This window comes from Macrobrachium nipponense, chromosome 9 (genome assembly GCF_015104395.2).
Source record: "Macrobrachium nipponense isolate FS-2020 chromosome 9, ASM1510439v2, whole genome shotgun sequence".
NCBI lineage: Eukaryota > Metazoa > Arthropoda > Malacostraca > Decapoda > Palaemonidae > Macrobrachium > Macrobrachium nipponense.
In genome coordinates this window covers 67,124,226-67,137,981 of record NC_061110.1, presented here as the reverse complement: position 1 = coordinate 67,137,981, position 13,756 = coordinate 67,124,226, and the positions used below count along the sequence as shown (strand labels likewise).

The following is a 13,756-nucleotide window of genomic DNA, read 5'->3' as shown; positions in this document are numbered from 1 at the left end:
GGTGCACTGATTTTACTAGTTATAAATATACGAGGCATTACGAGCAATACTTAACTTTTGTGCGCCATTTGCTGAAACTTTTATTAGATCGTTTCTCAAAAGTAAGATGTGAGTCAAAAGCTACACCTAGAATAGTTTTATTAGTTATAAATATATGAGGCATTACAAGCAATACTTAACTTTTGTGCGCCATCTGCTGAAACTTTTATTAGATGTTTCTCAAAAGTAAGATGTGAGTCAAAAGCTACACCTAGAATAGTTAAAGCTTCATACTCATTCAGCAAATTCTCATCCAACTGAAGGGGAGGATGGGGTGAAAAATCTGTATAAAATCTGTTAATCAATAGTGTTTTCATTTTACTGGGGTTCAGCCTCGCACTCCATCAACTGCACCAGTCACTGATCTGGTCCAAGTCCTGATTAAGGGTGAAGACAGCTTAATTTCTGATAAGTGAGGACTTTACTACACCCACAAATGTTGCATCATCAGCATACTGAACAATCTTATTTTATAAGACAACAACCATATCACTTGTACAGTATACACCAAAATAATAGTGGTCCAAGAACACTACACAGTGGAACTCCAGACAAATAGGTCTTGGTTCACTAAAGATCCTATCATCAGCAACTCACTGCTGCCTACCTATAAGGAAACCATGAAGCAATCCTAAAGCATATCCACCCACTCCAAGATTCTGAAGTTTATAAATAAGTGACTTATGATCTACTAAATCGAAAGCAGCATTAAAATCTATTTGAATTTCTCTGAACTTGAAACTCTTATCAAGATTCTCTTGCAAATGGCATGATAAGTATAAAGAGCATTACAGGTACTACCTAACTGCTTTCTATACATACAGTGGTACCTCGACATACGAAAGTCCCAGCTTACGAAAAATTCAAGTTACGAAAGCAAATACAAAGATTTTTTTTAGCGCTACATACGAAAATAATTCAGGTTACAAAGGTTGTTGTTGTAAAGTCCTGAGATTCGCCCGGACGGCCGAGAACAATTTTAAAACTCATGCGCCGCCAACTAAGTAGACTCACCACCATCCTCCCACTCTCCCATTGGTTCCTGATGCTAGTCACCGCCATAAGATGCTGCTTTCCTATTGGTCAGCATCTCTCTTCTTCGGCCACTGCTTTGCACCAGCGTTATCGTACACATGCAGAATTCGTTCGTTCACATATACGATTTAGTTTGTTAACGTAAATTCGTGTTAGTGATTTCGTTGTACTACTTTATCGTGTTGTGTGAGAACTTAATTAGTATACTACATAACTTAATTACGTACAGTATAGTCATGGGTCCCAAGAAAATTCATGGAAAGAAGAGGATGCTTTCTATGGAGACAAAAATGGAGATTACCAAGAAGTATGAAGCTGGCATGTGGTTGAGTGTGATTGCTAAGGAATACGGCCAAAATCCGTCAATGATAGGCACCATCCTTAAGCAGAAGGAAGCCATCAAATCAGCTACACCTTTTAAGGGCGTGACTATTTTGTCCAACAAGAGGAGCCACGTGCACGATGAGATGGAGAGGCTGCTTCTTGTATGGATAAAAGACAAAGAAATCGCTGGCGATACGATACCCAAGACGGCAATCTGCCACAAGGCCAGCGCTATTTTCGGCGATTTGATTGCCCAGGCCGAAGACAACGGAGGAGAAGGGACATTGACGCCAACCCCAGACTTCAAGGCTTCTCATGGGTGGTTTGAAAAATTCCGGAAACGGACTGGCATCCATTCAGTGGTACAGCATGGGGAGGCGGCCAGCTCGGACACGATAGCGGCCGAAGCCTTTATTAAGATGTTCGACGAAATGACGATCAACGAAGGCCACAGTTCTCAGCAAGTCTTCAAGTGCGATCAGACTGGCCTTTTTTGGAAAAAAAATGCCTCGTCGGACGTACATCACGGAGGAAGAGAAGAAACTACCTGGGCATAAGCCTATGAAAGAGAGGCTTACGCTTGCACTTTGTTCAAACGCCAGTGGGGATTGTAAGGTGAAGCCCCTACTTGTCTATCATTCGGAGACTCCTCGAGCCGTCAAGGCCAACAAAGTGCTAAAGGAGAAGCTTCCAGTGATGTGGAGGGCTAATGCGAAAGCCTGGGTAACGAGACTTTTGTTCACCGAGTGGGTAAATCTGTGTTTCGGCCCGACAGTGAAGAAATTCTTGGAAGAGAAGCGCCTCCCTCTGAAATGTCTGCTGTTCTTGGACAATGCCCCTGCTCACCCTCCTGGCCTCGAGGAAGATATCCTAGCGGAGTATTCTTTCATCAAGGTTCTTTATCTTCTGCCTAACACCACCCCTCTCCTCCAGCCCATGGACCAGCAAGTGATATCAAACTTCAAGAAGCTGTATACGAAACATCTTTTCAAGAGATGTTTCGACATCACCGATACCACAAACCTCACCTTGCGTGAATTTTGGAAGGAGCATTTCGACATCGTCATATGCATCCAACTCATCGATTAAGCTTAGCAGGAGGTTTCGAGGCGAACCTTGAATTCTTCATAGAGGAAACTCTGGCCTGATGCCGTATCCGCCCGAGACTTCGAGGGATTCGACGTGGGCAAAGTTGGTGCAGATTCAGAAACAGTTGACAATCCTGAAACTGTTTCGCAACCAGATCTTGACGAGATCGTTACACTCGGCAACGTACCAATGTGGGCTGGTCATCGACGAGGACAGCATCAATATAATGACCTCGAGGAGCACCAAGAGGAGCTTACAAGGGATAACCTGAAGGAGTTGGAAGCCATGCAACATAACGTCGTTCAAGAAGAGTTCTCTAGCAGCGGCGAGGAGGAGGAAGACAACCCTATGACAACGGCAGAAATTAAGGATGCTCTAGCTGCTTTTCATAAGGTGCAATCATTTGTAGAAAAGAGACACCCCGAAAAGGCTTACACAGGTCGTATGCTTGCACAGTTCGATGAAGTTTGCCTGAGTCGTTTCAAGAACATTGTGAAAAGCAGGCAGAAGCAATCTTCCTTGGATAGTTATTTTTTAAAGAGGCCTTTAGTAGGAATAAGCAAACAGGAAGATCCAAGTGATACTATGAAAAAACAAAAAGTTGAAAGTGGTGAAGAAATTGAAATTTTGTAAAAGAAAAAAAAATGTACCGTAAAGTAAAAAAGTAAAAAAAATTTAAAAAGAAAAATCAAAAAAAGAAAAAAAAAAGAAATTTAATTTTAATTTTTTTGTAAAGTTAAGTGTTAACATTTTAAGCCATTTGTTAATGTGTTTTGTAAAGTTTAGTGTTAATGTTTCCTGACATTTTTTAATGTGTTTCGTAAAGTTAAGTGTTCAAGTTTTCTGCCATTTGTCCTCCTCCTCTGTTGCCACTTCGGACATCGCCTCACTTGAAAGGTAAGGTTCCACATTAACTACATACGTACGTATGTATGTACAGTATTTATTGTATACCATGTACACTAAAATACTTTATTTACAGGTATGTAGTACATATTAGTAGTATATGTAGTTTAAGTTAGGTATTGAATAGTCCAAATTGCTGTATTTCATTGTTTATTGGTCAATTTAGCTTTATTATAAAATTTACTGGGGTGTTTTTGTAGGGCTTGGAACGAATTAGGCAATTTACATGTAACATGCAGTTCAAGGTACGAAAAACTCAGGTTACGAAGGCTGCCTCAGAACGGATTAATTTCGTATCCTGAGGTACCACTGTACTGAGTTACAGCTAACAATCATTTAGATTCCACATACTTATATAATGGCTCAAAAATAAGTTGTACAGCAACCTTGGAGAGCACAGGGTGAATAGAAATTACCCTGAAGTTACTGCAGTCTACAGATATGCCACTCTTTGAGCAGGCACTGTACGTATTACTAAGCTTGCACTCATCCCTAAAGATAGAACGTCAACATAAAAATCTATAGAATCTACTAATATTAGAGACAACACACTAGAAACTTTTTAAAAAACAAAGGGATGAAACCATCAAGATCTTCTCCACACCAGCTATCAAGATTATCTAGAATTTTCTTACAATCCCTAGAGCAAAATACAAATTTTGTAAGAACAGCTTCAGGATGACAATATCATGGAGAGGGACATCCTCACCTGATTGCTTAGCTTCAAAAGTTCAATGAAGCAGTTCAGCCATTTCCCTAAGGCCAGTAACCAATCTACCATCATCTGTTAGTAGTGGTGGAATGGACGATGAGCCTGACCCAAAGATAGATGATGCCAATTTGGTCCACCATAGATGAGGGTGAGTAATTCCTTAAAGTTTCCTTTTTAAGGAATAATTGTAATATCTCTAAGGTGTGTGGTTAAGTTCTATTTGCAGCACATGGTATTTGGTCTGTTTGTCATGGTAAGCTCACCTACATATATCATCAAACCATGGCTGGTCATTTGTCCTAAATTTGATGACCTTTCTAGGGACATGCCTTTTCAAGATAGCCATCAGTATTTCATAACTTCTTGGGATCAGGATCTAAAATAGTATCTGAAATATGTAGTGCCCCATTGGCTCTAGATTTCAGCTAGACTTTTTTCCCATGGTGGAATTAGGAATACACTAATTTACAGATATGTTCATCTACATAGCACAACTATCAGAAGTGCCTTTATATTCACAGACCTTGGACTTGGCAATTATCTGGAACATCTGTGAATATGAGGTCTAATCTATTACCAGAAATATGCTTGGGTTCCTCAATTAACTGGACAAACTTGGAAGATACACAGAACTCAAGAGCACACCGGCCATGTTGATCTGTGGAAATTGGATTTTAGCAGCTTGTTGTGTTTTGCTTTACAGACTCCACAAATAATGAATGAAGCATTTGAATCCTGAGACTGAGCCATACTATAATTAATTCCAAGAGTCATTTGTAGAATTGTCAATACGAATTTGTATTGAGGTAAACGGTGAACAAGTACTCATTGTAGAACTTACTGATAATTTTAAAACAGAAATTCATGGCAACTACAATCCAGTCTCTTTTTGACAATAAATGCGTCATTCAGATTTAGTGTCTACTACAGCCACATCTTGTGCCTGTAATAGGATGTTATGACGATAAATAAAATCATTCTTCTTGCTGTAATAAGTAACAGGCCAAGGGATCAGCTCAATGTCTCCTGAAAGAATTAGAATTAATAACAATATAAAATCATTAGCAAAACTAATAAACAGACTCATAACAATAGTAACATTGTAAAAATCAACAGAAAAATAAACAATACCATTAAAAGAGCACCAGAAGCAACTAGTCAACAAGGTGGGCCAGCATACTTTAAGGCAAATAAGAAATCCACTAAGTTTGCCACAACAACTGGGGAGAACTGTCAGGATGGATTTTGAAATTATAAAACACTCAAAAGAAAAACATTAGGTAAAGCCAAAGGCACTTTCCTGATAATCCACCAAGCAACTTTTGCTTTCTCATCAGCCAGTCCTACACACTTCGAAAAACAGGAAAGGAAAAAAAAGAGAATAAATGCTTTATTGTACTCTAGAACAAAGTTTGTATTCAGAGTAACCATCTCTTAGAAGGGTTGCCTACCAAGGCTTCAAGGGTCCCTTCTACCCATTTGGTTTGACTTCAGTGAATGTTGTTAAGAAAAGCCACTTATCAAATCTTATCAGCTTTTGTGCATAGAGGAGTAAGAGAGGGAGTAGAAAGAACAATGGTGGACTACTGAAATTCATGATCAGATTCATGCAATTACTATACGACTCCTTTGCCAATCATCATAATGCCTGCTTTTAATACCCAAAAGGGTCAAATAGGTGGTATCAGGGAAGTTTGAAGCAAAATACTGTTACTCCAAAAAAGATGGAATTCCCATATGAATTTCCACAAAAATATTTATAACAATTATCGTATAAAAACAAAAACATGTAAAATATATACTGTCTACTAGTATACAGTAAACAAAATAAAAATGTTTAACATACAATAAAATACAAAATATAAAACAAGCAGTATTAGATATTAAATAATTAGCGAACTAACCCACTTTATTCCAACAATGAGTATGAAACAATATTCTTCATAATGATGAAGTTGTGCTTAGCTGCAATTTTTTCCTTATACGTAATCACTTATTTATTTACGTGCTTATATTACATATTTCTATCCATTCTCTTACCCATCTGTAAAAAGCTGATAAGATTTCATGAGTACATCTGACATGGAATATTAAATAGTACTCTCAATAAAGTTTTAATCCACAACCAAGTCCAGGTCTACATACATCTCAACTTCCTTGACTGCTTCAAATATATTTTCTTGCATTTTTCATTTTAGTTCTTTCCACAAGTTTAAAGTAGAAAGAACTTCAAAGAAGCAGTAAATTTTAATCTCAAAAACAACATGAATTCATCATACCTACTACTTACTTTTAAATTCATAATGGTAGTCCTTCTCACATTAAATGCTCTAGAAAGGATCTCTATGGAGATATGAGGGAAACCCTGATTTAATGCAAGTGCTGATGCAAATGAAATAATTCGTACATTGAGGTGAGTACCATATTCTTGTGACCCTTCAAAAATTTCAATCATTTTTTGGTAGCTTTCTGGAGTGTTCTGAAAAAGAGAAAGGAAATATTTTAAACAAAATGGACCTTGTTCACAAAAGCAGTTATTTTACACAAATATGAGCAGTTCCCTGGGAAAAAGCAACTGAATCTTCATTACTTGTTTGGAAGTAGTTATCTGACAAGCCATCACCTGTAATAATCCCTCACTTTTCCAACATTAACTTATACATGGCTTGTAAGTTTGAAGACATCGGTATGACCACCAATCATTTCTCATGAAAAAGGTGGCCCCATTACTTTGGCCAGCCTTCTTATAGATAAGTATTTTGACTCAGTGGTCAGATTTAATTATCTAATAACATAATGACAATACATAAGCACAATAGGACCAGTGTTATGAACCAAATATTTTTTTATAAATAACCTTGTAACTAACCTATATATAATCATTCCTTTGCAATTGTGTACTCTAAAAGTCTATTCTGAGTAAATAAATAAATGTTTCCTTAAAAAATTTTTACATGTCCTTTGCTAGCTTGATTCTTTGCCATCTTCATTCCAAAACAAGACAACAATGAGAATAGAAAATATTCTTTAAAAATTTATTACAACAAACTTTTTAAGATATTATTCTGAGAGGATCTATTATTATTACTAGTATTAATAGGAGAAAAAGATCCATCTAGTGAAACTATTTTTTTTTCTTCCTGTTACATACATATTTTTATACAAGAACAATTTATGCAATCTTGTCCTTGGCTTGCGATAGATCCTGCTATCATCTCTAGAGTGAGATAGTCATATGATTTTTAGTCCAGTGACCTGTTTACATAACTTCCAGTCCATAGTCTTGTCTGCAGTCCATTGTATACCTCCACAGGTTTGCCTTCTTTCAATTTAGGGATTTTCAATAAACTTTCTTCGTGTTACACAGTTTGATCTTTTGATATGTTCTAATATGCATGACTCACTTACAACTAACTTTCTGTTGATGGGTAAGCGACTAAACATTTTGTTTCCCGCTATAATGGGTAGTGAGTCAATAAGTACCCCTTTGATTACTCTGCACATTTTGTAATCAAAGGAGTATTCATTCAAGATAACGGGCTTCAGTGATGGTAGACAATCGTTTGCAGAAATGGCTATTAACCCTTAGTGGACGGGTAAAAAAATCAATATGCAGCTCCCCAGGCTGGTAAACTTTGAGGTCAGCTAATTTATGAAAAAAATACATTAATGGAAAGAGGAAGATATGCAAATGCACATGGTGAAAGAAAAAAAATTCTAAAAAATTTTCCCTACCCTCCACGAGATGTTGAAAATGGCTATTTACAACCCCTTGTAGGGCCTCTTTTACAAGGCAATCATAAATTTTACCAACTTATACATGTTTTTTCTAATAAATTATTTTATTTTGTAAAATTATAATTACTGCTCACACAATATCAAAAAAAGATAAGAAATAAAATCAGTAACAAATTTTTAGCATATTTGTTGAAAAATATTTATATAAATTTACAGAGAACGAAGATTCAGTAACTTTTTTATTTGTACATGTTTTTTCTAATGTTTTTTTGCACTTTTCTTTGGAAAATGATATTGTTATTGTACAATAAAGTTTCATACATACTTACCTGGCAGATATATACTTAGCTATAGACTCCGTCGTCCCCGACAGAAATTCAAATTTCACGGCACACACTACAGGTAGGTCAGGTGATCCCGCCGCCTGCCGCTGGGTGGCAGGAATAGGAACTATTACTGTTTTAAGCCAGATTTTCTCTTCCACCTGTCTCCTGAGGGGAGGCTGGGTGGGCCATACAATCGTATATATCTGCCAGGTAAGTATGTATGAAACTTTATTGTACAATAACAATATAATTTTCATACATTCAACTTCCCTGTCAGATATATACTTAACTGATTGGCACCTTTGGCGGAGGGCAAGAGACAGCTAATTACTGACCTGATAGGTAAACAACATATGTTGTAGGTAATACAAGTTAATTAACAATACCCTAGTTCCTACCTGTTTAGGCGGAAGATTTCATAGCTTGTGCTTAGAAGTCTGCTTCGCCTCAAAAGCTTCAGCGAGGGTGTGCCCTATGGCTGAGAACTCTTGAAAGGACTGTCAATGGGGTCTTATCCACTTACTCAACAGAACCTGATGGCAATTGTCACTGGGGTCCTATCCACTTACATGACAATATATCTATGCCTATTGGCATACAAAGGAGTACAACACTGATCCCGATCACCCGATCCTAACCGTGGATTAGTATTTACGATTGAAAGGCGTTATCCCCAAACACCTTTCAAACAACCTAAAAACTCAACACCAAATTATTTTAAAATCACACTATATAAAATATAAGGACAAAAAACAAATTTAAGGATCAGTCTTCTCTCCTTTCCCCAGCACTGTATCCGCTGATACTTAAGGTCCTAGAGAGAAGCATCTCTCATATGTCACTCTCACATCTTTCAAGTAATGTGAGGCGAACACTGAGTTACATCTCCAATACGTGGCCGCTAAGATGTTCTTCATTGACATGTTCTTGTTGAACGACAATGATGTAGCGACTGCACGTACTTCGTGTGCTTTTACCCTTAAGGTCTTATATGCCTCACTATCACAACTCATGTGGGCTTCAGTTATAATGTTCCTAACAAAAAATGCTAAGGCATTTTTTTGAGATAGCTCTTTTAGGGTCATTAACCGCACACCATAAACTTTGATTGCAACCCTGCAACTGCTTCTTCTTCTGCAGGTAAAACTTCAAAGTTCTCACAGGGCATAATGTTCTTTCCATTTCATTCCCAACTAATTGAGAAAGCCCTTTTACTTCGAAAGTCCTAAGCCAAGGTCTCGAGGGGTTTTCATTTTTAGCTAAAAATAAAGGCTTAAAGGACAATACAGTCGAATCCTTCTTAAAACCCACTCTCGAGTCAAGCGCTTGCAGCTCACTCACTCTTTTCGCAGTGGCAAGAGCTATTAAGAAAATACATTTTCTAGTTAAGTCCCGGAAAGTAGCTTTATCGGGAGGTTCGAATCTCTCCGACATAAGATATTTGAGAACCACATCCAGATTCCAACTAGAGGTGAGAGAAGTTCTTAATTTTGTAGTTTCAAATGATCTAATTAAGTCATGCAGATCTTTGTCATTCTATATGTTCAGGCCCCTATTCCTGAACACAGCTGATAACATGCTCCTATAACCTTTAATGGTTGACACTGCCAGATGAGATTCTTCTCGTAAAAACAAAAGAAAATCAGCGATTTCGGTCACAGAGGAGGACAGCTTCTTCGCCTTACACCATCTACGGAAAACTTCCCACTTCGATTGGTATATCCGCATGGTTGAGGACCTTCTTGCTCCAGCAATTGCTTTTGCCGCCTTGCGAGAAAAGCCTCTCGCTCTGACCAATCTTTCGATAGTCGAAAGGCAGTCAGAGCGAGAGCGTGGATATTCTTGTGATACCTCTCGAAGTGGGGTTGTTTGAGCAGATCTGTCCTTTCGGGAAGAGATCTGGGGAAGTCCACTATCCATTCCTGTACCTCTGTGAACCATTCTCTTGCAGGCCAATAAGGAGCGATCAATGTCATCCTCATTCCTTCCGAGGACACGAACTTTCTCATTACTTCCCCCAGCATCTTGAATGGGGGAAACACATAAGCGTCTATGCCCTTCCAATCCATGAGCATGGCATCTATGGATAGGGCTCTGGGATCGTCCCCCAATGAACAAAAGTTCTCCATCCTTCTGGAGAGGAATGTTGCAAATAGGTCTACTTGAGGCTTCCCCCAAAGAGACCATAGTCGCTGGCAGACTTGCGAATGAAGGGTCCATTCTGTTGGAAGGACCTGGTTCTTTCTGCTTGATCTGTCCACTCTTATGTTCTTTCCTCCTTGAAAGAACCTCTTCAGGAGTCGTATCCCTCTTTCTTCTGTCCAGATCAACAGATCCCTTGCTAGTTGGTAAAGGGAGAAAGAGTGTGTCCCCCCTTGTTTTTTTATATACGTATGCCAGAGCCGTGGTGTTGTCCGAGTTGACTTGGACCACCACGCCTCTGACCTCGTTCTCGAAAAATTGCAGTGCCAAGTGTACTGCTAAGAGTTCCTTTGCATTTATGTGCCAGGCCTTCTGTTCTTCTGTCCAACTGCCTGACACCTCCTTTGTCCCTAGTGTTGCTCCCCACCCCGTGTCCGAAGCGTCTGAGAACAACACTAGGTGAGGGTTCTGAAGAGACAAGGACACTCCTTCGTTCCTTCTCAGCGGTTCTAACCACCATCGTAAGTGGTTTTTGATACTCTCTCCTATGGGAAAGGTATCCAAAAGATCTCCCTTTCTTCTGTTCCAACTCCTTCTTAGATGGAACTGCAAGGGTCTCATATTCAGCCTCCCTAGAGAGATGAACTGCTCCAGCGAGGAAAGGGTGCCCAGAAGACTGAGCCATTCCCTCGCTGAGCTTCGTTCCTTCTCTAGGAAGACCGAGATTTTTTCCCCAACCCTTTCGAAATTCTTTCCTGGGATGGATACGCTTGAAAACCCGAGAATCCATCCGAATCCCCAGATAGACGATAGTCTGACTGGGGATCGTGTGAGATTTCTCGAGGTTTACGAGCAATCCGAGAGATCTGATCAATTGAAGAGTTATCTCTAAGTCCTCCAAGCACTTTTGTTTTGTCTGTGCTCTTATAAGCCAGTCGTCTAAGTAAAGAGATATCCTCACCCCCTTTAGATGCAGCCATCTTGCTACGTTCCTCATCAACGCCGTAAACACCTGAGGAGCCATCGAGAGGCCGAAACACAAAGCCCTGAACTGATAAATCCTTCCCTGCACCATGAACCGAAGATATTTCTTCAACGAATGATGCAGGGGGACGTGAAAGTACGCATCTTGTAGGTCGAGGGAGACCATCCAATCTCCTGGACAGAGAGCAGAGAGAACCGAATTGGATGTCTCCATGGAGAACTTTGTCTTCTCCACGAAGAGATTCAATGCACTCACGTCCAGGACCGGCCTCCACCCCCCCGAGGCTTTCGGCACCAAAAAATAGGCGATTGTAAAAAACCCCGGGAGAGCGGATCCTGTACTATCTCGATGGCCTCCTTCTCCAACATTTGCTGAACCAACCCAAGAAGGGTCTCTCTCTTTACAGGGTCTTTGTATCTCGCTGACAGCTCCCTCAGTGTCGTCGTCAATGGAGGTCTGTTCTTGAAGGGGATGAGGTATCCTTTCCTTAGAACTTGTAGGGACCAAGAATCTGCTTTCCTTGAAGTCCATGCTTCTGAGAATCTCAGAAGCCTGGCCCCTACTGGTGTTTGGAGGACTGGAACCTCATTTAGCGTTCTTCCTCGGAACTCTGATGGAAGATCTTCCTCTTTTATCTCCTCCTCTCTTCCTTGGGGCTCGGCTAAAAGTTCTACCTCGAAAGGGCTGTTGGGCAGGTCTTGGCTCCCTCTTCGAGACAGAAGCAGCTGGTCTAGGCTTCTTAGCAGAATGTACAGCAAATCCTGTGTTGCCTTCTCAGTAAGCGTATGGGAAATGTCCTTTACCAACTGAGAAGGAAACAGCTGTTTAGACAGAGGGGCGTATAAAAGAGAAGCCCTCTGTTCTGGAGAGACTGCTTTGGTAAGAAATGAACCAAAGACAGACCTCTTCTTCAATACTCCTGTCCCGAACAGGGATGCCACTTCAGCCGATCCATCCTGCACTGCCTTATCCATACATGCCAAAACACTATGCAAGACTTCTGGTTCCAAAAACTGAGGGTCTTGCGTCTTCTTGGCCAAAGCCCCAAGGGACCAATCTAGGAAGTTAAAAACTTCCAAGACATGGAATATTCCCTAGAGGAGATGGTCCATTTCTGACATTGTCCAGCTTGTTTTGGCCAATGGAAGTGCATGTTTCTTGCTGAATCCACCAAGGTCGAGAAGTCCACTTCAGCAGATGAGGGAAGAGAAAGTCCCATAGATCCTCCTGTGCTATACCAAATCCCTCTCCTTCCTGATAGCCTGGAAAGGGGACAGGTAAACACAGTCTTTCCCGCCTCCTCCTTGGTTTTAAGCCAATTTCCGACCGACTGCAAAGCCCTCTTCATTGATATGGTCGGTTGCATCTTCAAGAAAGAGGAAGACTTTGCAGCCTTCGCACTCAAAAATAAAGACCGAGGAGAAGGAGGGGCAGCAGGACTCAGAGACTCTCCAAATTCTTTTAACAAGAGGGCTGTTAATGTCTTATAATCTGTAAGACCTGCCCCCTTGTTTTCTTCAGAGTCCGAGACATCTTCCAATTCTGGTTGAGTTCTATTCGGAGATGAGTGTGCGACCGGAGGACTCCTCTCTCGGGAATGTAAAGGGCTTGTAGCAACACCGACTGCAACCTGACAAGGGCTATGGCCGCCTGTGCGGCACCTTGAGTCCCTGCCAGGAGAAGGCCGATGTTGTTCTTTTACACTAAGGCCTTCCTGACAAGGACGACGGTCGCCTGTGCGACACCTTTCGTCCCTACCAGGAGAAGTCCTTAAATGTCTTTCCCTTTTTCCATGATCAATTCCTTCCTGACAGGGGCTACGATCGCCTGTGCGACACCTAGAGACCCTGTCAGGGGAAAATTGATCTTGAGAAAAATCCCACAGAGGAGCCTCCAAGTCCACTTCAAATTCCGATAACTCGTCCGAATCATATCCTGGATTGTATAAATCCTTGCACCTGCCTGTCATATGATGGATGTCAGGCGCTCGATATTTGGAAACAGGCTTAGGCTCTTCAGGCGCTTTATGCCTGGCTTCAGGCGCCTCAGGCGCTCTAGGCGCTTTGCGTCTTGTTTCAGGATCCTCAGGCTTTCCAGGCGCCTTGCGCCTCCATTCAGGCTCTTCAGGCGCTTTGCGCCTCGTTTCAGGCGCCTCAGGCTCTCCAGGCGCTTTGCTTCTCCTTTCAGGCGCTTGAGGCTCTCCAGGCGCTTTGCGCCTCATTTCAGGCACCTCAGGCTCTCCAGGCGCTCTACTTCTCCTTTCAGATGCTCCAGGCTCTCCAGGAGTTTTACGTTTCCTTTCAGCCGCTTCAGGCTCTTCAGGCGCCTTGCGCCTCATTTCCGTTATTTGAGGAGCTTTACGCCTCATTTCAGGCGCTCCAGGCACTTTGCGCCTCGCTCCAGAAGTTTCAGGAGCTTCAGCCACTTTGCGCCTCACTTCAGGCGCTTTGCGCCTCATTT

At 41.0% G+C, this 13,756-nt stretch overlaps 1 protein-coding gene across 1 annotated transcript in view; it reads right to left on the bottom strand.

Moving 5' to 3' along the window:
- The window catches only part of LOC135218260 (pentatricopeptide repeat-containing protein 2, mitochondrial-like), a 121,504-nt gene that overhangs the window by 35,649 nt on the left and 72,099 nt on the right, over window positions 1-13,756 (bottom strand). Inside the window, exon 5 of the mRNA XM_064254433.1 lies at window positions 6,396-6,584. Coding sequence (XP_064110503.1) covers window positions 6,396-6,584 — 189 coding nt within the window. The remainder of the gene's footprint in view (window positions 1-6,395; window positions 6,585-13,756) is intronic.